Source organism: Lepidochelys kempii, chromosome 5 (genome assembly GCF_965140285.1).
Source record: "Lepidochelys kempii isolate rLepKem1 chromosome 5, rLepKem1.hap1, whole genome shotgun sequence".
In the NCBI taxonomy this organism is placed as follows: Eukaryota; Metazoa; Chordata; order Testudines; family Cheloniidae; genus Lepidochelys; species Lepidochelys kempii.
The window spans coordinates 26,613,632-26,638,957 of record NC_136384.1 but is presented as its reverse complement, the minus strand read 5'-3'; the positions used below and the strand labels follow the sequence as shown (position 1 = coordinate 26,638,957).

At 45.9% G+C, this 25,326-nt stretch overlaps 1 protein-coding gene across 18 annotated transcripts in view; it reads left to right on the top strand.

Annotated features, from left to right (window-relative positions):
• The window catches only part of CPLANE1 (ciliogenesis and planar polarity effector complex subunit 1), a 180,200-nt gene that overhangs the window by 16,565 nt on the left and 138,309 nt on the right, over positions 1-25,326 (top strand). For 12 of the 18 annotated variants that reach the window (XM_073343779.2, XM_073343777.2, XM_073343780.2 and 9 more), the window contains 2 exons: positions 10,983-11,089; positions 20,322-20,478. The exons of 1 other annotated variant lie outside the window; for it this stretch is intronic. In XM_073343779.2, the coding sequence (XP_073199880.2) occupies positions 10,983-11,089; positions 20,322-20,478 (264 nt within the window). Of the gene's footprint in view, positions 1-10,982; positions 11,090-20,321; positions 20,479-25,326 lie in introns of those variants that run through there. 5 more of the 18 variants (XM_073343783.2, XM_073343782.2, XM_073343785.2 and 2 more) reach the window with 4 other exon arrangements.

Genomic DNA, 25,326 nt, shown 5'->3' with positions numbered 1-25,326 from the left:
TCTGAAATTAAATGCTACAGTGTTGGGCTGCTGTCGTGTTTTCCCCACCACAGGGATGTTAAATTTCATTATGGTCACTGTTATTGCCTAGCGGTACAGCTATATTCACCTCTTGGACCAGATCCTGTGCTTCACTTAGGAGTAAATCAAGAATTGCCTCTCCACTTGTGGGTTCCAGGACTAGCTGCTCCAAGAAGCTGTCATTGAAGGTGTCAAACTTTATTTCTGCATCCCATCCTGAGGTGACATGTACCCAGTCAAGATGGGGATAGTTGAAATCCCCCATTATTATTGTTTTTTATTTTTATAGCCTCTAATCTCCCTAAGCATTTCACAGTCAGTGTCACCATCCTTTCTGTATAGGCTCCCCCTTTCCCAAAAGTTTCCCCAATTTCTAATAAATCTAAACCCCTCCTCCCTATACTGTCATCTACTCTACACATTGAGACCCTGCAGTTCTGCCTTTCTAACTGGCCCTGCGCGTGTAACTGGAAGCATTTCAGAGAACACTACCATCTCTTACTTAACAGCCTAAATATGGTCTCTAGAATCTTTCTCCTATCCTTCCCTTCATCATTGGTACCTACATGTACCATGACCACCTGCTCTTTCCCAGCACAATACATAAGTCTACCTAGATGTCTCGAGAGATCTGCAACCTTCTCACCAGGCAGGCAAGTCACCAGGCAGTTCTCCTGGTCATCGCAAACCCAGCCATCTATGTTTCTAATGATCGAATCCCCCATAACTGTTACCTGTCTCTTCCTAATAACTGGTACGCAGTAGGGAGTTTAGAAACCCTACACTGTTGATGCCAGCTCTGGCCTCCAGGAGTCCGGTACTGACGGGGGAGACGCTGGTACTGATTGCTTCCATGTTGGTGGCATACCAGGCAGCTACAGACCTCCTCTGCCTTTCGGTCCCAACCTCTCCTTAGTTTCCAGGATTTTGCCAGGGCTGCGTCAGCTATAACCCCTTTGATTGAACAAACTGCTGAATGCTGGGATCTATCTGGACCACACCCCAATTTTTCAGTTCCAGAGGTTGTGGAAGTAGGTTTGGTACACGGGACCTCAGTACTGGGAACCTCCTTGGCACTGATGGAATTGGCACTGCAAATGCTTCTGTGGCAGCTTTCACCGTCCTCAACATTGGTACCATTGGACACTGGTACTGCTGTTCGCTTCAGGACTGATACCGCTTCTGGGACCAATACTGTTTCCAACGGCAGTGCCTCGTTCTGGTGATGGATGAGTCAGACCTCCTATTTGCTCCCTCTACTCTCATTCTGCTCTTATCTCTGGGATCTTGAGGTTCCTCTGCCTCACTTGGTATGTAAGTGGAACTCTTACAAGAGAACACCCACAAATTGATGGACATTTTACAGCTGTCTTCTCCTGGGAATGTTGCCCTCCCTATCAATGCACTCCTTGAACCGGCTAAGACCCTCTGGAGCACGCTGGCTTCAATAGTGCCTGTGGCTAAGTGCCTGGAAAAGTGCTGTTTTGTTCTTGTGCAGGGATTTGAGGGGTTTTACTCCCATCCTTCTCCAGATTCCTTAGCTGTAACTGTGGTGAACAGCAGTCCACTCCTGAGGATAGGGACTCTAAATGATTGGACCTTATGGGCAAGAAGACTTGCATCTCCTTACAGATGCAAATAGCTAGCTAGCAAACCTTGCCTCCAAGTATGATTTTGTTAACTGGACAGCGATGTAAGTTTGCAGAACAGCTGTCCAAGGCCTTGTGGAGAAATTTTGGCATTTGTCACTGAGGGCTGCTTGGCGGCTAAGATGTCCTTGCAGTCCACACTTGATGTCGTGGACAACTTGGCCAGGGTGATAGCCTCTGCAGTCACCATGAAGAGGGCTTCCTGGCTGTAGAATTTGAGCATTGCCCCCGATGTCCAGCAAGCCATTGAAGATTTGCCTTTCCAGGGCAAAAGCTCTTCTTGAACACAGCTGACAAGATGCTGCACTCCTTCAGGAACTCCAGGGCTCCTTGGGGGCGCCACTACAGAGTCCAAAAGCAGCAGTATCTTCTGTAGTGTATGTTGGGCCAGACTTTCCCTCCTCCAAGGCAATGGGACTATCCCAGAAAGAGAGGTAAGTCCCACCAGAGAAAGTAGCCGTGGTTGGGTTTTGGCCAGTCCACACCCTCTTCCCTGATGCCTTCCAAGTGCCCATTTTGACTCCTGGGTCCAGAGCACTGTTCCAGTTGCCGCTCCTCATCTCCCCCCTTTGGGGACAAGCTAGCCTGCTTTCACAATGCTTGGGACTCTGTCATTACTGACAGTTGGGTCCTAAGCATGGTCAGATCCTCTCCATCCCTCCTCAGGGACTTCTCTCAGGAGTTGCTGCTCCTCAAACAAGTCCACTCTGCTGGCTTTGAGAGTGGTGGAGAGGGTTCCACCGAAACACCAGGGTCACAGCTTCTACCTCTGTTACTTCCTGATGCCCAAATCCAAGGGAGGGAAAAGACTCATCTGTCGTGCTGTTTAGACTACCTCAGGGCAACCTGTCAAAAGTAGGGCAAACACGCCAAACTGAGGGTGTGTTCTGTAATTAGATTTCACCAAGCCAGTAACAAATGTGAACTCCTGGATCATTGTAACAGTCTTACCATGGAGTCACAGACAATCCCCTTAGACCAGTGGTCCCCAAACTTTGTACCTCACGCCCTTCTTTACCCCGTCTGTCCCTCCCATGGAGCCAGGAGCAGAGTAGCAGCTCCGGGGAGGGTGGGGCGGGGACGCAGGTAAGAGGGTCGAGGCTGGGGCTACAGCTGGGGGTGGGAGCGGACCCTCGGCCAGGGGCCGAGGCCTGCAACCGCAGTTGGGCATAGAGTCCCGGCTGTGGGATGGGCAGCTGGGGTGTGGGGCGGGAAGCCTCTTAGACCAGCATCTGAGCCTGAAGCCAAGACCCCACCTAGACAAACCTTGCCACCGCACTCTGCTCCACCTCTTTCGAGCGAGAAGGCTAAGGAAGGGCAAATAGTCTCTCCTCCACAATCTCCTTCCCACCGAGAGCCGCTCAAAACAGGACCCCCTCAGGGGGCATATTATACTGATCCCAGAAATCCTGGGGCCCAGCGATGCCCTTGCCACCCCATTGTGTATACTGGAATCCGTGGGCAACATACTCACCCCCCCCCCCCCCAACAAGGACTGCCTACCATATCTAAACTGAGCACACAGGAATCGCCTTTACCCCTCAGTACAGCACCCTCGGTACCAGCAGGGGAAGGGGATGAAGAGGAAGAAGAATCCTCAGACCAGGAAGGGACACCACCTACGCACCTGTCATTATCCTCCCCAGATGATGCTGTCATGCCTCCTCCCCCCAGTATGGGGAATGATTTTAAACAATTTCAGGACCTATTTAAAAGGGTGGTGAGTTTTCTAGACATCTCTCTGGAAGAGGTCCTGGTGGCACAGCACAAACTTGTGGACATTCTGAACATATCCTCCTCTTCCAAAATCGCTCTTCGCATGAACGATGTGATAATGTAACCTGTCAAGTCCATTTGGCAGACCCCTGCAACTGTTCCACCAATATGTAAGAGGTCTGACAAAAAATATTATGTGCCAGTTAAGGACACAGAGTTGCTCTTCTCCTATCCAGCACCCAATTCTCTGGTAGTCGATTCAGTCCATGAATGGGGCAGACAACAGCAACTTAAGAATACAGTTGTTATGATAAGGACTGGAAGAGGCTCCACCTTTTCCGCTGCAAGGCTTAATCCACAGCTACACTGCACCTGTGGATAGCCAACTATGAAGCCTTGCTGATTAAATATGATTATAACTACACAATATTTTGAATTAGTTGACTTTTTATTTCTGATGAGAAAAAAGAACAATTTACAGTACTTGTATCAGAGGGTCAACTAATATCTAGAACAGCCCTCCAAGTCGCCCTGGACTCTGTGGATACAACAGGAAGATGAGTGGTGATGAGAAGGGTTTCATGGCTCCATCTTTCTGGCTTCTCTGGGGAAGAGCAATCCACAGTTGAAGATTTACAATTCAAGGGGTCCAAACTCTTCTCTGCAAAGATTGAAGATTCTCTCCATATGCTCAAACACTCAAGGGTGATGCTGCGATTCCTGGGTATTTATATACTGTGACGGGGCAAGGCCAGATGGCTATAGACAAGTAGTGGGAGATAGCTATATTAGCTCCAGGCTAAACAAATCCCTGGTACCAGGATAAGTTAAATGGCAGCTGCTCCAGGTCAATTAAAACACCTGGGGCCAATTTAGAACTTTCCAGAAAGCAAGGAGAATGCTAGGTTGATTGGGACACCTGAAGCCAATCAGGGGCTGGCTGAAACTAGTTAAAAGCCTCCCAGTTAGTCAGGTGGGTGCCGATGTCAGGAGCTGTGAGAAGAAGTTGTGTTGTTGGAGAGACTGAGCTGTACACACCGTATCAGGCACAAGGAAGGAGCCCTGAGGTAAGGGTGAAGTGGAGCATGAGGAAGTGGGGGCTGCTGTGGGGAAGTAGCCCAGGGAATTGTACGTGTCCTGTTTCTAAAAGGTTAGCTATCATAGCTGATACTACTAGGGTCCCTAGGCTGGAGCCCAGAGTAGAGGGCGGGCCCGGGCTCCCCCTTTTGCCCCCACCCCCAGATTAATCGCGGAGACTGGGAGACAACAGAGACTGTGCAAGGAAGGATGGCTTCTCCTCCCCTCCCTCGCTGGCTTATGATGAAAATGGCTCAGTAGACTGTGACCCTTGTCTCTAGAGAGAGAAGGGTTATGTGGAGGGTTACAGTTATCCTCTGAGGCTGGCGAAATCTGCCAGATAACGCGGGACTCATGGAGACAAGGACAGAGCTCTGTCACAATACCGAAGTTCAAGAAGTGACAGAGGAGTTACTATGTCCCGCAATGCTACCGCCACACACTGTATTCACAACAACAACGGCAGTATGAACCACAGTGTTGAAAACAGAGACCAGTGAGGAGACAATAGCCTACTCCTGGTGCTGCTGCATCACAATCATTGATGTCATAGAAGATTACCGTTGGAAGAGACCCCAGGAGATCATCTAGTCCAACCCCATGCTCAAAGCAGGACCCAACTGCAACTAAAGCATACTAGCTAGGGCTTGGTCAAGCCAGGCCTTAAAAACCTTTTAAGGATGGAGATTCCACCCCCTCCCTGGGTAAGCCATTGTAGTGCTTCACTTCCCTCCTAGTGAAATAGTTGTTCCTAATATCTCTCCTAGACCTCCCCCACTGCAACTTGAGACCATTGCTCCTTGTTCCGTCATCTGCCACCACCGAGAACAGCCTAGCTCCATTCTCTTTGGAACCACCCTTCAGGTAGTTACAGGCTGCTATCAAATCCCCCCTCACTCTTCTCTTCTGCAGACTAAATAAGCCCAGTTGCCTCAGCCTCTTCTTGTAAGTCATGTGCCTCAGCCCCCTAATCATTTTCGTTGCTCTCTGCTGGACTCTCTCCAATTTGTCCACATCCTTTCTGTAGTGGGGGACTCAAAATTGGATGCAGTACTCCAGATGTGGTCTCACCAGTGCTGAATAAAGGGGAATAATCACTTCCCTCATTCTGCTGGCAATGCTCCTACTAATGCAGCCCAATATGCCATTAGCCTTCTTGGCAACAAGGGCACACTGTTGACTAATATCCAGCTTCTCGTCCACTGTAATCCCCATCTTCAAAAATGCCGCTTAGCTAGTCGGTTCCCAGCCTGTGGCAGTGCATGGGATTCTTCCGTCCTAAGTGCAGGACTCTGCACTTGTCCTTGTTGAACCTCATTAGATTTCTTTTGGCCAATCCTCCAATTTGTCTAGATCATTCTGGACCCTATCTCTAGCCTCCAGCGTATCTACCTCTCCCCACAGCTTAGTGTCATCCGTGAACTTGCCGCGGATGAAATCCATCCCACCATCCAGATGATTAATGAAGATGTTGAACAAAACCAGCCCCAGGACTGACCCCTGGGGCACTCTGCTTGGTACTAGCTGCCAACTAGACATTGAGCTGTTGATCACTACCCCTTGAGCTTGACGATATAGCCAGCTTTCTATTCACCTTCATCCATTCATCCAACCCATACTTTTTTAACTTGCTAGCAAGAATACTGTGGGAGACGGTATCAAAAGCTTTGCTAAAGTCAAGGTATATCACGTCCACTGCTTTCCCCATATCTATAGAGAAAGCCATCTCATCATAGAAGGCAATTAAATTGGTCAGGAACGACTTGCCTTTGGCGAATCCATGTTGACTGTTCCTGATCACATTCCTCTCTTCCAAGTGCTTCAAAATGGATTATTTGAGCACCTGCTCCATGATTTTTTCAGGGACTGAGGTGAGGCTGACTGGTCTGTAGTTACTTGGATTCTCCTCCTTCCCTTTTTTAAAGATGGGCACTATATTGGCCTTTTTCCAGTCGTCCGGGATCTTCCCCCCGAGTGCCACGAGTTTTCAAAGATAATGGCCAATGGCTGTGCAATCACATCAGGCAACTCCCTCAGCACCCTTGGATGCATTGCATTGGACTTGCGCATGTCCAGCTTTTCTAAATAGTCCTTAACCTGTTTTCATCACTGAAGGCTGCTCACCTCCTCCCCATACTGTGCTGCCCAGTGCAGCAGTCTGGGAGCTGCCCTTGTCTGTGAGGAATAAGGCAAAAAAAGCACTGAGTACTTCAGCTTTTTCCACATCATCTGTCACTAGGTTGCCTCTCCCATTGAGTAAGGGTCCCACACTTCCCCTGACCACCACCTTTCTCCTAACATACCTGTAGAAACCCTTTTTGTTACCCTTCATATTACTTGCTAACTGCAGCTCCAATTGTGGTTTGGCTTTCCTGGTTACACCTCTGCATGCTCAAGCAATATTTTTAAACTGTATTTTTATAGTCTTCTGTCCAAGTTTCCACTTCTTCTAAGCTTCCTTTTTGTGTTTAAGGTCACCAAAGATTTCTCTGTGAAGCCAAGCTGGTTGCCTGTCATATTTGCTATTCTTTCTGCACATCAGGATGAGATACCTCCAGAGTACTCAGAGATCCTTACTATCTTGGACTACCTTCTTTCCTTAAAGAAGTCAGGTCTGTGTCTCAGCTCACTGCCTGTGCAATTGTCAGCAATCAACACCTGCCTGTATTCTAGCCAAGGCCTCACATTGCCAGGGAAGACAGAAAATTCCGTTCTCTGGGTGTCTGTTGAGCCTTAGCTTTCTGCCTGCAAAGGACAAAGCCCTTCAAGCAATCTCCAAGTTCCTTCATTTCTATTTCTGGGTGGATAAAGGGAAAGCACTCTCCTCACAGACATTCTAAATGGATCTCAAGTTGCATCCTGCTTTGCTATGAGCTCCTCAAAATATGAGGGCTCATTCAACCAGAGCCCAGGCTGCCTCATGGCTTCTCTTCAGGGTGTTGTCCTGGAGATGGGTAGAGTGGCTACATGAGGCTCTGTGCATATCTTTACTAGACATTACGATATGGTACAAGCTTCTTCAGCAGATGCATCTTTCAATACAGCAGTCCTGCATGGTTCCTTGCATCCTTCTTGTCAATGAATATTGCTTGCAAGTTACCCACAGTGGAATAGCCATAGGGATCACCACTCAAAAAAGAAAAGAAAAGGAGTACTTGTGGCACCTTAGAGACTAACCAATTTATTTGAGCATGAGCTTTCGTGAGAGTGAGCTGTAGCTCACGAAAGCTCATGCTCAAATAAATTGGTTAGTCTCTAAGGTGCCACAAGTACTCCTTTTCTTTTTGCGAATACAGACTAACACGGCTGTTCCTCTGAAACCTGTCAAAAAAGAAAGGAAAGCTATTTATCTCACAGTGACTGAAATTCTTTGAAATATGTGGTCTCTCCTACACCACTTCTTTGGATCCTTTTCTAAGTTATTTGTGGTAGAAAAGGAACCGGGAAACAGGTCGGTCCCTATCTCCCTTTATGCCTTGAGTTAAGAGCACAAGGAGACACAGGGTGCAGGTGTAGACCAGTGGACAGTGCTAGTGAAAAATCTTTTGGTCTCAGGGAGACACAACGTGTAGGCACCTGTCTGACAGTGGGGGTTACATGTTGCCTCACTCACTTAGTGTAGGTCTACGCTTACATTGGCATGTAGAGTACAGACACCACTGGTATTTATGCACATGCTAGCTGGGCATGCGAAGATGAGAGGGTACTGCTTAGGCAAGTAGAGTATAGACAAGCTAAAATCTTAAAGTATCCTTGTGTGGCTCTCTACGTGCCAAAGCAGTACCTCCCACGCCCACGCTGCTGTTTTTAGCAGTGTAGCGTCCCTCTGCAAGCGTCTTTCCCTGTTGCAATGAAAGGCTCTCGGGTGCGTGGTGGGGGGGGCTGGCAGGGGAGAGGCAGCAGGGAAAGGATCTGTCGGCTCCCTGTTGCTGGAGTCTTTCTGCACTGCCTCCCCCTTGCCGGAGCCTTTCACCGCCACATGTTGCGGCACACCTCACTGTGGGCGCAACCTACCTTTCACTCCCTCTGTAGCTACATGTCGCTGCAAGTGTAGACAAAGCCTTAGTAAATTCTGTTAGATGCCTATCTTTATCTTTAGGCACCTAAATATCTTTATAAATCTGACCCCTCGTTTGTGAGACTAATTGCTGGCTGCTTAAAAACACAATGCTAAAGGGTGCTGCAGTATGTCAACATTTTCTAGAGGCTGGATGAAGTGTTAATTATGTGTTTGGATTTCAAAGTTTGTCTCTAGGCCATGGGTTCAAAGCAGGCCTACATCAGCAATGACTGAACATTCTGTGTTTAGTAGCTATGTGAAATTACTAGTTGTCTGACACAAGTAGAAGACAGTTTTCCACATCACAGGCACCAAACTGGTACTAAATATTAGTTAGGCAAAAATAGATACTTAGCAGTAGACTGTTGAAAAATAGCAAAATGATTTTAAAAATAGTTCTGAAGTTGTTTCCATTTCACAAGGTTCTAAAGGGACCCATTTTTTTGCAAACACATTTTTTTGCAATTTGTCTCAATTTTTTAAATTACTGAAGTTTTTTTTCTTTTCTTTCTGTGAAAACTGGGTTTGTGGTAAATGAGACACTTTAAAATAAATAAATTCAATCCAGGGGAAAAAACCTCTCAAAAATGGAAAATGTTGATGTCCTCAATTTCTCATGATGACACTTGCAGCACTGTTTATTTAATCTAATTTTCATTAATCAACACTAGTGTAACTATATCAGTGGTACAGAATGTGCTTACATATGAAAGATTAAACAATTGGAGGTAAAACAGGTCATGGCAATCCAGCGCTAAGCATTCCCACAACTTGCAGAAGGCACATAGTCCGCAAAACTGACAGATACAAATCTCCCTTTTTTATTTTTTTAATCAACTGGAAAAAAAGGTCTGCAAGCCATAGACTCTCTAGCATATAATCCTAAAATTTAGAGGTAGTTGTTTTGCTGTGTTTAGTGTGACGTTACACTCCATATTCTTCATACAAATATTGTTATGATGTGAATATGGCATAACTAAGATGTTTTTATGCAAGACGAGTCATGTGAGATCCTTGGGAAGGTTATGGTTTACTGAATATCCATAGGGACCACATATATCAAAGAACTCCAGTTTCTATAAAGTAAGTAACCTTCCTTTCGACTAGAGACCAAGAAGAGAGACCTTACTTTAAAGTATTATCAAAATGATAAGACATTGCTGCAACATACTGTTAATATTTTGCTGTCTCAACTTTTGTTATGAGAACCCAGTTTTGGGCCTCAGTCCTGCAATCTCATCTGCACTGGTGATTTCTTGTACCTGCTGATAACTCCAGTTATTTCAATATGGCTCTGTGCAGGCATGGGGAACTGATTCGGCAGATCTGATTGTAGGATCAGAAACCTGGAAGGCCTTTCCTTCTGGAATCCAGCCATGTATTTATTTATTCTTGATTGAACTGGAAGGGGTGATTACTTCTGTGTGTCTCAAAAAGCTCTGAAGATCTCCCCACTACCCTTCTTCCTGTTTTTAAAAGCGTCAGTTTAAGGCTCTGCATTATACATCCTTCTGGCTAAGGGAGACTAGATGGGATTCCAGTATCTGTGGAAAAACTGTGTTCTAATTGTCCTCTCTCAGTTCATGCATCATATATGTATTTTTCCAACCAATTCTTTTTTTGTCTCTACAAATGTAATCTGTAGGATTTATTGTCAAATTAATAATAATTCAAACCAGTCACCTGCACTGTCCTGCTAAAGTGCTTACATACGTGTTGTTATATTGTACTACATGCATAGAATTTTGCCATTTTTTGTTTTAATTTGTTTACTATTTTTCTAGTAAGACAGCAGAATAGGTGTAGGTGTGGTGGACTTGCTCCTATGTAAGGATATGTACGTAAGGATTCATGGAATTTTATCATGTTACCTGCAGCCACCATTTTTAGTTCACTTTTCTGAGAAAGAGCCCCCCGCAATTCCTTTTTAATAAGTATGGAAAGTTTTGGTAGCAAATGAAGATTTGAGTATAGGCAACTCTCAAATACGCTTTTTTAACAGCTAAAACCCATAGCTTTTTAAAGTTTCGGAAGTCTACTGTGGAAAATTACATCTCAAAGTAGTAAACCTACGAGGGGGAAGTATGGGACCCTCTAGAGGCCTGTAGTGCTTTCTAATTTAATTGTACAAACAAAAAATGAGTAATTTGAACTATAACCTCAACTGAATACTAATTCAGTGTGACAAGGTAAATTGCCTAGTAAGATTGATTTATGTAATCTATTACCTACTCAGGCTAGTCTCATATTCAGTTCTTAGGCAACCAAAATGTTGTATCTCGTAAGATACTGGGATAGTTTAAGCGAGGTTACAGCGTGGTTGGCAAATTGCTTTTATTGGTTTGTCCTAAGTTCTAAATCCAAGTGAAAAATATTTGTATTACATTTAATTTTAATTGTAGTAATAGGATTGCACTGATCAAGTAAGTTTGAGAGAAAAAAAAACATTTCTTTTGCAGATACTAGGTGACTGCTGCTTGTGCTCTTTTGTGTTTTGTTCTGGGGAATGCTTGATGCTGACATTTTTGGCACTGCGGTGGCATGAAAACAGTTTCAAATTCATTAGGTGAGTTCAAAGTTATTTGAAATTTTGCCAGTTTTACAAGGAATATTTGATTTATTTTTGATCAAGCATTTTGAAGTCAAGTTTTCAGAGTAATGAATGGACAACCTTGGACACTTTTATGTCAAACTAGTTTATGAATACCAATACTTAAGGTGAATGAACAAATCAGGTATTTGCAAGCACGCATGGCTAGCCTGCATTGCTTATATATACACATAAGCTAGTCATGCACAGAGATATAAACAACAAATGTACCTCCCTAACTTGCAATACAGAGCCCGTAATGTTTAATTTAAAAAAACAAGCAATTTTATTTCAGAGCAAATTATAACTATATACGTTGATCTGTTTTTACTGTTGATTTTTGGCAAGAAGCTGCTCAGAGGCAATGTCAGCTAATTTGCATAAAGCATAGGAGTTCTGAGCTGAGGTTTTCTGCTCCAATCTTATCTTTTGTGAAAGAGCAACAGCATACTCTTAACGAGAGATTGAGTTGGGGGGGAATTTCTATTTAGAGCCTAATGATTTGGATGTGTGCCATAAACTTTTACTCGTGCATCTCCTGACCTGGAAATGAATGCTGTTAACATGCCTCTGTGCAGAAAAAAGTCAAGGAAAGTGTGGGCCCCTTACTGAATTAGGGAGGCAACCTAGTGACAGAGGATGTGGAAAAAGCTAATGTACTCAATGCTTTTTTTGCCTCTGCCTTCACGATCAAGGTCAGCTCCCAGACTACCGCACTGGGCAGCACAGCATGGGGAGGAGGTGACCAGCCCTCTGTGGAGAAAGAAGTGGTTCGGGACTATTTAGAAAAGCTGGACGAGCACAAGTCCCTGGGGCCGGATGCGCTGCATCAGAGAGTGCTAAAGGAGTTGGCGGATGTGATTGCAGAGCTGTTGGCCATTATCTTTGAAAACTCATGGTGATTGGGGGAGGTCCCGGACGACTGGAAAAAGGCTAAGTAGTGCCCATCTTTAAAAAAGAGAAGGAGGAGGATCCGGGGAACTACAGGCTAGTCAGCCTCACCTCAGTCCCTGGAAAAATCATGGAGCAGGTCCTTAAGGAATCAGTTCTGAAGCACTTAGACGAGAGGAAAGTGATCAGGAACAATCAGCATGGATTCACCAAGAGCAAGTCATGCCTGACTAATCTAATTGCCTTCTGTGACAAGATAACTGGCTCTGTGGATGAGGGGAAAGCAGTGGACATGTTAGTCCTTGACTTCAGCAAAGCTTTTGATAAGGTCTCCTACAGTATTCTTGCCAACAAGTTAAAGAAGTATGGACTGGATGAATGGACTATAAGGTGGATAGAAAGCTGGCTAGATCGTTGGGCTCAACGGGTAGTGATCAATGGCTCCATGTCTAGTTGGCAGCCGGTATGAAGTGGAGTGCCCCAAGGGTCGGTCCTGGGGCCTTTTTTGTTCAATATCTTCATTAATGATCTGGAGGATGTTGTGGATTGCACCCTCAGCAAGTCTGCAGATGACACTAAACTGGGAGGAGAGGTAGATACGCTGGAGGGTAGGGATCGGATACAGAGGGACCTAGACAAATTGGAAGATTGGGCCAAAAGAAATCTGATGAGGTTCAACCAGGACAAGTGCGGAGTCCTGCACTTAGGACAGAAGAATCTCATGCACCGCTACAGACGAGGGACCGAATGGCTAGGCAGCAGTTCTACAGAGAAGGACCTAGGGGTTACAATGGACGAGAAGCTGGATATGAGTCAACAGTGTGCCCTTGTTGCCAAGAAGGCCAATGGCATTTTGGGCTGTATAAGTAGGAGGATTGCCAGCAGATCGAGGGACGTGATCGTTCCCCTCTATTCGACATTGGTGAGGCCTCATCTGGAGTACTGTGTCCAGTTTTGGGCCCCACCCTACAAGAAGGATGTGAAAAAATTGGAAAGCGTCCGGCGGAGGGCAACAAGAATGATTAGGGGACTGGAACACATGACTTATGAGGAGAGGCTGAGGGAACTGGGATTGTTTAGTCTGCGGAAGAGAAGAATGAGGGGGGATTTGATAGGTGCTTTCAATTACCTGAAAGGGGGTTCCAAAGAGGATGGATCTAGACTGTTTTCAGTGGTAGCAGATGACAGAACAAGGAGGAATGGTCTCAAGCTGCAGTGGGGGAGATTTAGTTGGAGAGTAGGAAAAACTTTTTCACTAGGAGGGTGGTGAAGCACCGGAATGTGTTATCTAGGGAGGTGGTGGAATCTCCTTTCTTAGAAGTTTTTAAGGTCAGGCTTGACAAAATCCTGGCTGGGATGATTTAGTTGGGGATTGGTTCTGCTTTGAGCAAGGGGTTGGACTAGATGACCTCCTGAGGTCCCTTCCAATCCTGATATTCTGTGATTCTACGATCAGAAAAGTTTGAGATATTAGACATATTAGATCTTCCAGTCCATTCCCAGCCAAAATTATATTGTTTCCTACAGTATATTGTTCAGTGTTTGGCTAGTGTTTTGTGCAAATCTCAAGAGATGAAGTTTCTATCACTTTTTTTGGGAGATTAGCCTAGAATATAGTGTAACTCACTGTCAGGAAGTATTCCTGACAGTTTTCCTATATTTTCCCGGTCTTAGTTTCTTCCTATTAGTCTGTGATACACCCCCATACACACCTTCGGTAACTCGTCCTCCTCTCTTGCTTCCTTCAAATATTTATAAATTGTGTTTTTACTGTACCCCTGTTTGTCATTTCTAGGCCTGGTCTACACACAGGTTGTATATTAGAATAACTGTGGTGGTTGCTGGAACGGAGACTTTTTACTGATATATTTCAGAGTGACAGCCGTGTTAGTCTGTATTCGCAAAAAGAAAAGGAGTACTTGTGGCACCTTAGAGACTAACCAATTTATTTGAGCATAAGCTTTCGTGAGCTACAGCTCACTTCATCAGATGCATACTGTGGAAAATACAGAAGAGGTTTTTATACACATAAATCATGAAAAAATGGGTGTTTTATCACTACAAAAGGTTTTCTCTCCCACCACCCCACTCTCCTGCTAGTACCCGCATGGCCCCACAGTACGCTGACGTTTTTATGGCTGACTTAGGGGACGAGAGCTGAGGAAACGTTGTTCTAACGCCCCTACTCGCGCTATATTGATGACATCTTTATCATCTGGACCCATGGAAAAGAAGCTCTTGAGGAATTCCACCATGATTTCAACAATTTCCATCCCACCATCAACCTTAGCCTGGTCCAGTCCAAGGTAACTTATTTCCCCTTGTCTTCCTAACCAAACCCCCCCCCCCCAACACACACACACACACACACACAAACCCACTCTCCTGTTGGTAATAGCTTATCTAAAGTGATCACTCTCCTTACAATGTGTATGATAATCAAGGTGGGCCATTTCCAGCACAAATCCAGGGTTTAACAAGAACGTCGGGAGGGGGGTAGGAAAAAACAAGGCAAAATAGGCTTGAATAGAGACTGGGAGTGGCTAAGTCATTATGCAAGGTAACCTAAGTTAACTGTATCCAATTTTCAAATAAATTCCAATTCAGCAGTCTCTCACTGGAGTCTGGATTTGAAGTTTTTTTTTGTTGTAATATCGCAACTTTCATGTCTGTGATTGCGTGACCAAAGAGATTGAAGTGTTCTCCGACTGGTTTATGAATGTTATAATTCTTGACATCTGATTTGTGTCCATTTATTCTTTTACGTAGAGACTGTCCAGTTTGACCAATGTACATGGCAGAGGGGCATTGCTGGCACATGATGGCATATATCACGTTGGTGGATGTGCAGGTGAACGAGCCTCTGATAGCGTGGCTGATGTTATTAGGCCCTATGATGGTGTCCCCTGAATAGATATGTGGGCACAGTTGGCAACGGGCTTTGTTGCAAGGATAGGTCCCTGGGTTAGGGGTTCTGTTGTGTGGTATGCGGTTGCTGGTGAGTATTCGCTTCAGGTTGTGGGGCTGTCTGCAGGCAAGGACTGGCCTGTCTCCCAAGATTTGTGAGAGTGTTGGGTCATCCTTCAGTATAGGGTGTAGATCCTTGATAATGCGTTGGAGGGGTTTTAGTTGGGGGCTGAAGGTGACGGCTAGTGGCGTTCTGTTATTTTCTTTGTTAGGTCTGTCCTGTAGTAGGTGACTTCTGGGAACTCTTCTGGCTCTATCGATCTGTTTCTTCACTTCTGCAGGTGGGTATTGTAGTTGTAAGAATGCTTGATAGAGATCTTGTAGGTGTTTGTCTCTGTCTGAGGGGTTGGAGCAAATGTGGTTGTATCGCAGAGCTTGGCTGTAGACAGTGGATCGTGTGGTGTGGTCAGGGTGAAAGCTGGAGACATGTAGGTAGGAATAGCGGTCAGTAGGTTTTCGGTATAGGGTGGTGTTTGTGACCATCGTTTATTAGCACTGTAGTGTCCAGGAAGTGGCTCTCTTGTGTGGACTGGACCAGGCTGAGGTTGATGGTGGGATGGAAATTGTTGAAATCATGGTGGAATTCCTCAAGAGCTTCTTTTCCATGGGTCCAGATGATGAAGATGTCATCAATATAGCGCAAGTAGAGTAGGGGCGTTAGGGGACGAGAGCTGAGGAAGCATTGTTCTAAGTCAGCCATAAAAACGTCAGCGTACTGTGGGGCCATGCGGGTACTAGCAGGAGAGTGGGGTGGGGGGAGAGAAAACCTTTTGTACTGATAAAGCACCCATTTTTTTCATGATTTGTGTGTATAAAAACCTCTTCTCTATTTTCCACAGTATGCATCCGATGAAGTGAGCTGTAGCTCACAAAAGCTTATGCTCAAATAAATTGGTTAGTCTCTAAGGTGCCACAAGTACTCCTTTTCTTTTTACTGATATAGTTATACTGGTACAGTCCTTTGTGAATGCAGTAGAACTGGTATAAAGATGCTGTATATTGGTATAGCTTATTCCTCTTCCCATGTGGGAAGCACATTAATAGGGGTATAACTGCATCCACACTATGAGGGTTGTACTCTCATGTTAACTATGGGAATTAAAGTGGTACAACTTTTATGTGTAGACAAAGCTTTGCCTATTTAGCCCTTCTTCAGAAATCAATCCCTCCCATCACCTAATCATGAGTATTGCTTTTCTCTGACCTTGCTTCCATTTGTTAATACTATTTCTTCAAGTGATTGTTCATGTTGATTCCAATCAGGTGTGCGCGTGCCACATGAATGGTCGTTGGAAACTTTTTCCCTGAGTAGCTCCTGCTGGGTTGGCTAGGGAGCTCCCTGGAGTGCTGCCCTGATAGCGCTCAATATATAACCCTGCCAACCCGACCCCCTTTCAGTTCCTTCTTACCATCTGTGGCGGCACTGGAACTGCATTTCACTTGTTTGCAAGTGTTCCCTTAGCTGTTCCTTAGTCCTACCCAGTTCTTGTTTTGTAGTTAGTTTATTATTATTTGTAGTTCTTCCCTCATCCCATGTTGGGCTTCGGGGCATGTCTCAACCGCAAGAATTTAAATCTTGCAGTATATGCAAGAAGCCTATGTCCAATAGCGGCCCCACGACTTGTGCCTGTGGTGTCTATGGGAGGCACAACAGTGTGAGCCCTGCAAGATTTGTCGGGCTTTCAAGCCCAGTGCTAGGAAGAAATGTGACTTCCGTTTGAAGCAGCTATTAATGGAAGCCACACTCCATCCAGCAGCACCTGACCGCCAAGTCCCAGGCCCGAGGTCGGTGCGGAGCACCCCCGGCGTTGGTCCATGAATCGGTACCAAGGAAGGACTCTGGTGCTAGATACTCTCGGTACTGGAGATCCCTGGCACTGCAGTGTGGAGCGGCCCCCTGGCACTGGTCAACATCACCGGTGCCCCACAAACACCATAAGAAGGTAGACAGAGGATGCTCTCCTCAGAGAGCAAGACCATCCGAGAAGACTTTGCTCCTCAGAGGAAGGACTCTACTTCCAAGTAGTAAGAGCTCGTGCCGTCGACTCCGGCACCCCAGTTGGCACCGTTGAGCCCAGCACTCAGTGACTCTCTCTGGCGGGGCAGTGGTTGGTGGAGGAATTGGAACCCCCCCCCGCCACCCCAAACACTTTTGAGGCTGCAAAGGAACTTATAGAAAGTACTGTGCCTCAGCCCCTTACTGTTAGAGAGAAGTATCCAGCACTGTCCAGACAGGTGCCATCTAGAGGCAAGCCCACGATGATGCTCTCCATCGCCAGACCGGCACTGTTCCCGGTCTCCATCGCCGCAACACCCCCCAGCACCGGCCCCAGTACAAGATCGCCCAGTGTAGGGAGCGTGATGATCTGTGTCTCCAGCACTGAGGGGTCGGTACTGATCACGGTCACCCTCTCTCGACTGGCACCGAGACACGGCACAGGAACACAGGAGCTGTTCTCGATCATGGGACAGCCGGCACTGATCCTCTACATGATCATTGCAGCAATGATCCCTGACTTCCTCTTCCTGGCACCTTCCGCCAGCTCAGGAATCATCGACACCGCCCTGGTCGTCGTCCTCGGACTCTGAGGCAGACTTCTACTACCTGCGGCGCAGTAGGCACAGGTTGGATAAACGTCAGACACGCACAGTCGACCTGGCAGCCACAGGGGCCACCTGCTGTGCAGTGGCCCTTCTGAACCCCCAGGGCTTAGTATCAGTCCCTGGCTATCTCTTCCAGGGTTTCTAGGTCTGTAGCATCGGGGCATCCTCCTGCACGGTCACTGGCAGACAGACCTGCCCTTTGTGCTACAGAGGTGACCCGATCCAGACCTCCCCATCGTACTACAGAGTGGGCAGCAGAACCGGCTCCAGACCCACCCATAGCCCGGTCACATCTGACTGTGCTGAACCACTGGACGCCAATGCTACCCAGAGCAACCTGAGCACATAGTGGGTCTTGAGGACCCTGTACCCCCACTGGCTTTCTTGTAATCTTCGCCTGATGAGGCAGTGGCAGGAGCGTCCGCTTCAGGTTCTCCGCCCATTGACTACAGGGTGCACCAGGATCTGCTTCGCCGCATTGCCCATAACGTGGGCCTACAGGCAGAGGAAGTAATCAAGTCTAAGGACTTGATGGTGGACATTCTCACCCTGGAAGTTCCTTCCAGAATGGTGGTGCTAGTCATTAAAACTATTTACAACTATTATAATACCCTGTGGCAGACTCCAGCCTCCATTCTGCCCACCGCCAAGGGTATGGAGAGAGAATACTTTGTTCTTTCCAAGGGATATGAATTCTTGCTCCCCGGTAGTCTCGGCCATAAATGAGAAGGAGTGCCAGGGGCAGCAGGCGCTGGCTCCCAAGGCTGAAGAGACCAAATGTATGGACCTCTCTGACAGGAAAGTTTATGCCGTTGGGGGCTACACCTGAGGATGGCTAACCAACAAGCTATCCTCAGCAGGTATAATTTTAACTCATGGGACTCTATGTCCAAAAAGGAGGAGTTGCTCCCCACTGAGTCGAAGGCTGAGTTCTCAGCCACTGCTTTCCCCTCCTTGACCAGAGCCGAGACATCACTGCAGGTTTCCCTTGACTTGGCTGACTCTGCGGCACATACCATCTCCTCTGGTGTGGTCATGAGAAGAACCGCATGATTCCAAGCTTCCGGGCTTCCCCCGGAAGTTCAGCAGACCCTACAGGACCTTCCCTTTGGCGGTGCAGGGGCTGTTTTCAGACCAGACGGACTCGAGGCTTCACAGTCTAAAAGACTTGAGGGCAATTATGAAATCTCTGGGGATGAACACTCCTGCTACCCAGAGAAAACCCTTCAAGTCTCAACCCCAACAGCAGCAGAGGCAATACCAGCCCCTCCTGAGGCAGGATTCATACCGCTGTAGGGGCAGGAATAATAGGCGTAGACCTTCCAACCCTTCCTCAGCCAAGGGCAGGGCCCGACCAAGCCATCGTCAGGGTCCAAGAAAGGATTTTCAAGGGACGTCTGAGGATGGCGTACCAGTCACTATCCCAGATCCTTCCTCCCGCTTCTGAACCATCTACCCCTCTTCTACTGTGTGTGGTCCCATATAACATTGGACCACTGGGTTCTTCGCATGGTAGAAGTGGGATATTCTCTCCAATTCTGCTGCTCCTCCCCGCTGTCCCACCCCCCTTCCCCATCTCTTCTCTCAACCTTTCCAGGCTACTATACCCCTTTCAAGAGTCTGATTTGTCTTGTCTACCCCCAGGTTTCACCTAACTTAAAAACTACTTGCTTAGAAAATCAGAATACAAAAGTAGCACAGCACACTATTACTGAAAATTGCTTATTTTCTCATTTTTACAATATTACTATAAAATGACTGGAATATAAATATTGTACTTACATTTCAATGTATAGTATATAGAGCAGTATAAACAAGTCATTGTATGTATGGAATTTTAGTTTTGTACTGACTTTGCTGGTGCTTTTTACGTTGCCTGTTGTAAAACTAAGAAAATATCTAGATGAGTTGATGTATGCCCTGGAAGACCTCTGTGTACCCCCAGATGTACAAGTTCCCCTGGTTGAGAACCACTGATCTAGACAACCCCTGGCAGGTGTTTGTCTAACCTGCTATTAAAAATCTCCAATGATAGAGATTCCACAATACCCGAGGCAATTTATTACAGTGCTTAACCACCCTGACAGTCAGGAAGTTTTTCCTACTGTCCAACCTAAACCACCCCTGCTGCAATTTAAGCCTATTGTTTCTTGTCCTATCCTCAGAGGTTAAGGAGACCCCCCCCCCCGCTCCCCAGACTAAACAAACCCAATTTCCTCATAGGTCACGTTAGTTTTCGTTGATCTTCGCTGGACTTTCTCCAGTTTGTCCCCCAAATCCTTTTCCACAGTACTCTTTCATAAGCAGTCATTGTCCATTTTGTAGATGTACAACTGACTGTTCCTTCCTAAATGGAGTACTTTGCGTTTGTCCTTATTGAATTTCAACCTGTTTACCTCAGACTATTTCTCCAGTTTGTCCAGATCATTTTGAATTTTAATCCTATCTCCAAAGCACTTGTAACCCCTCCCAGCTTGGTATCGTCCATAAACGTTATAAGTGTACTTTCTATGCCATTGTGTAAATAACTGATGAAGATATTGAACAGAACCGTACCCAGAACTGATCCCTTTTGGGACCCTACTCGATATGCCCTTCCAGCTTGAGTACAAACCACTGATAATGGCTCTCTGGAAACAGTTTTCCAACCAGTTGTGCACCCACCTTCTAGTAGTTTCATTTGGTTGTATTTCCCTAGTTTGTTTATGCACCATTATTTATCATTTAATATAATTTTTTTTAACAGTTCTTTACCTTATCATATTCACTGGGCACAGCAAGCATGTTCTCTGCCCACTCTGGTTCCAGTGTGTGAGTCCGTAAAGTCGAGAGGAGCTTTGCTTACTGCATTTTCAAGGGATGGACTTTTACTGGCAGTAGCCGTTAATCAAAATGATCCAAAGGTATGACTGGTAGAAAGTAGAGCACTAAAGCTAATCTTGCAAATAGAATACAGTTTGGCAAAAGTGACCTTTATTAAATTGTTTTAGAATTGCCTCTCAGATAGGCTTTCTATTTAATCATAACCGTATTTATAGCTAGGAAGTTCTTCAGAAAAGCATGGCTCTCAGGAAGATGGATCATCTGTTTGATTCTCAAAACACCAAAACTTTATATAGAAATTCTCTCCGACTACCACACTATATCTGACCTCCCATTTCTAGGCAAAGTTATTGAGAAAGCAGTGACAACTAAGCTGAAGCAACATGTTGCATCTGCCATTATCCTGAATGCTTAACAGTCAGGCTACAGCCTGAAGCACAGAATGAACACAGCCCTGGCATGAACTGTTCTTTGAGTAATGGTCCCTATTGTATTCCACTGTGGGAGGTTATGCATGTGCACCATGTGCCCGCAGCTGGTGAATTTGAAAAGTGTCTGTTGGTCTGTGCGTGTGACCTGGCTCACCTCATGCCTCCATCTGACAGGATAAAGGGCGGGGCAGACCACCTCTGCATTTCCTTCTCACCACTACATACTCCTTTTCGTAACGACCAGCGTCCGTAGCTTCAGCTTTGTCCTGCAAAATAAGAATTAGTTTTGTAAATAGTTTTAACAGTTATACAGTTTTTATAGTCTACAGTTTAGTGTTTTATAGATGTATTATAGATTTATTCTCTTGGACATATTGCTCAGTAGCTTTTCCATCATAGACCCTATGAACCACCTCACAAGAGACAGAAGGTTCAAATGACGTGCTTCCCCATAGCAACAGGCTATGTATCTCCATCTCAGCCCCTACCTTGATGTTGTTTTTAATGGGCGCTTGAGAGCTGCGCGTCACTAAGCCAAACACTTCCTGACCCCTACACACTGTTTGGGGGTTGTTTAGCACTCTTTTCAACACCTGAAGTGCAATAACAATGGACAAGTGGGTGGTGAACATCATCCAATCTGGCTAAATCATAGAGTTTGCATCCCTATCTCCCCCCAAAAACCCTCTCCACCCCTGTTCAGGAACCACTTTCACAAGAGTATTCTCAAACAAGATGAACTCCCTATTGTAGTGAGGATTGATAGAATTCTTCCCTATGCAATACAAAGGGAGTGGGTTTTTCCTCTCCTTACTTCCTGTTACTCAAAAAGAAGGGCAGTTGGAGACCTATCCTCAACCTCTGCCATCTCAACCGCTTCATTCACAAATTCAGATTTCTCATGGTCACGTTGGAATATGTATCGTCCCCAGAGTCTTGATCAAGATCTTCTCAGTAGTAATAGTAGCTCACATCAGAAGTCGTGGTCTCATTGTCTTCCACTGTCTCGCTGACTTTCTCCTTGTCACCAGGAAGCCTATGCATCAACTTTTATGATGCTGCACCTCTTCTCTTCACTGGGAGTCAGAGTAAACGCTGAAAACTCCAGTTCCATGTGGCAAACTCCAGTTGCATGTGGCAAACTACCAAGCCCTGTTGGTGAAGTATGACTCTAACCATATTCTGAATTCACTCATTTTGTTGAACATCTGCCACAGGACCAGAGGGAACAATTTCATGCTCTCATTTTGGAGAGGAAATTGCTAGCTAAAACCTCCCTCCAAGGTACCCTAGATTCTACGGACATGGCTTCTAGATCCCTAGCCAAAGCCTTCACAGATCTTTGGACTGTTAGAGGAGATCTAGACCCCAGAAAAGGGAACCCCACCCCCTTCTACAGCTACTTTATCTACACCTCCCTGGAAGAAACTGTTTTTATGTCCTGGACAAGGACCTCAACCTACCTACCTTCCCAGATCATGTGCTGAACAATTCCATCCAACCCCCTTTTGGACATCAGGTATCCCACTTCCTCACTGTCTTGGAATAGATTACCTCAGACAGATGGATTTTGGAGGTGATCAATGTGGGGTATTCCATCTTCTTTCACTGACTGAGATCTCTTGAAACAAGAGGTCCGGTCTCTTGTACTCTTGGGGGCAATGAAGTCATTTCCCCCAGAGTTTGTCAGAAGGGAATTCTGTTCCAACTATTTCCATGTTTCCAAAAGGGATGGAGGTTGGAGACTGATCCTCAACCTAAGAAACCTGAATCCTTTTCCAGGACTACAGGATGGTGACACTAGCCACTATAATTCCATCCTGAGATTGGTTCGTCATCCTCGACCTCAAGGATGCCTAATTTCATATAGCTATCCACGCTTTCAGAAACACAGCCTGCAAACAATTGCAAGGACCTGCCTACAACTTGTGGTCCACATGACAGACTCCACATTCATCACACTTTAGGCGAGGCTGCACCTTAGGTGCTTTCAGATATGGCTAAGGTCTGTGTTCACTCCAAACAGATACAGTTTTTCCAAACATGTCACAGTACCTCAGAAAGTTCTAAACTCTCTCAGGTGGTGGTGTTGGAAGGTCTGTGTTGGAACCCCATTCTCACATTCCCCACTCTGAGATCCTTATAACAGATGTTTCTCTTCTGGGATGGGGAACTCGCCTCACAACCCAGAGCAAGTGGTCTGCACAAGAGGTCACAGTCCACATCACATCCACATTCTGGAGCTGAGAGCAGTTCATTATGCTTGTCAACGCTTCCTTCACCCCTCAGTCACTTTAATGCTGGACAACAGAGCAGCAATATATTCTATCAACCAACAGGGCAGAGCAAGATCCCTATCCTTATGCATATAGTTAGTAAGGATATGGTACTGATGCATCACCCGTCAGACAGACTGCTGAGATTTCTATCTCCCAGGCCTCCAGAATACAGTTGCAGACTCCCTAAGCACATGTTTTCTTTAGGACCATAAACAGTAGCTCAACAATTCAATCTTCCACAGCATTTGTCAAATCTGTGGTCTCATAAAAGCAGACCTCTGCCAGTCCAAACATTAAATGTCACCTTTTCTGTTCCAATGGAAGATACGGTGTCAACTCATTGTGAGATGTTCTGATAATACCATGGCCTATTGTTTGCTTATCTGTCTCTACCTCAAGACCTTATTCAAACTTCATCAGGAAAGAGTGAAGGTTATTCTCCTAGTGCTATCCTGGCCAAGACAAGTGTGTACTTGAATCTCCTCTACCTGTCTGTGTCAACACCTCCCTGACTTCCTCTCAGGAATCATCTCTTATTACGGAACTCTGGGACCCTGATCCATCCCAACCCTTCCTCCTTGAACCTGAGATCGCGGTTCTGAAATGGTTCTCATGCATGGCACTAACCTGTTTGGGTAAGGTCCAATCAGTTCTCTTATCTATCAGGAAACTTAGTACTTGCAAAACTTATCTTCAAAAGTGGAAATGTTTCCACTACTACTGTTCTGTTCACTCTTCCCAAGCCTCAGAGGTTCTGCTTTCCAAAATCTTGGATTATTTGTTGGATTCAAAGTTGCAAGGCCTTTCAGTTGAACTCAGAGTACATTTGACCATTATCACAACCTTCCATTCACCCCTCAGTGATTTCTCAGTCTTTGTCCATCCAACAACAGTTAGATTCCTCAAGGACTCACACATCTTGTTTCTGCCTGTATGGAAGCCAGCCCATAGTGGGACCTAAATTTGGTTCTCAGTGCCCTCAGGAAACCTCCCTTTGAACCAATGGCCACCTGTTCTCTCTTTCACTTCTCACCCAAGACTTTGTTCCTCATAGTCATCACTTCAGTTAGACAAAGGGAGAGCTCAGTGCTTTTATGGCTGACCTGCTATGTACTACCGTCTATAAGTAAAGGTTGTACTGCATCCTCATCCTCGCTTTCTCCAAAAGGTTTCTTTGGAACACCACGTTAATCAAAAGATTCGCCTGACAGTGTTCTACCCAAAACCTCATCTCTTTAGAGAGACCAGCCTGCATACACTAGACATCGGAAGGGCCCTCACCTATGTTGAAAGGAAAAGCCTGGAAAATCTGCTACCTTCTCGTTGAGTTACTGGTTGGGAGTCTTGTGCGGTGGAGCATCCAGAGTCCTACTTGAAGAAGGAGTAGAGATTACTTACCTTACAGTAACTTGAGTTCTTTGAGATGTTTTGTTTCTGTGGGTGCTTCTACCCTCCTTCCCTTTGGCTGTGGAGGCTCTGCTCCATGGTTGAGAAGGAACTGAGTGGTGGTAGGCCGTGGCTCCCTATATGTTGTTCTTTGGAGGCATGAGGTGCTGTTCTGCGTAGCCATGAGCCCGTGGCCACCTCTTTGCATTCTCCATTTGAGAGCACACACATGTGCATACGTCCTACAGTGGAGCACCGAAAGGGACAAACCATTTCGAAGAACTGAATTATTCTAAGATAAGGAACCACTCCTTCCATTCCAAATTCTTCAGGGGAGTGTGCTGTATTGGTCACAGACTCTTCTGTCCCTGTTCCCTTTCAAGCCTCATCCATTATGCCTCTATCCCTTCCAGCCTGTTCCTGTTTCAGTCCTGTCTTTTCCCTCCTCCTTGGCTCCTTGTTTCAGTCCCAGCCTCCCAGCATCCATTCTGCGTGGGACTGTTGTTCCCTGTCTATTCAAGTCAGTCGTCTTCCTTTTTCGTGCCACATGGGAGCCAGTTTTGGTGTGTGAAACCAGAGAGGACTGCAGCACCTGGGAGCAGCAATTAGAGGGAAGTCCAGCTCAGCCCCTATAACTGTGGGATGGAACATGCTCAATTCAGATGGAATCTTTGGAGAACTTTGCTGCCAAACTCTAACAAGTCAATGCTGAGAATATAATGAGATTTTGAAAGGTTTCCAATTTGGCCAAATTTAAGTACTTTTGCATGGGAATAGCAAAAGGCGCATCCCTGACACACAGGCAAGCTGATGCCAAATTTCAAATCCTTGC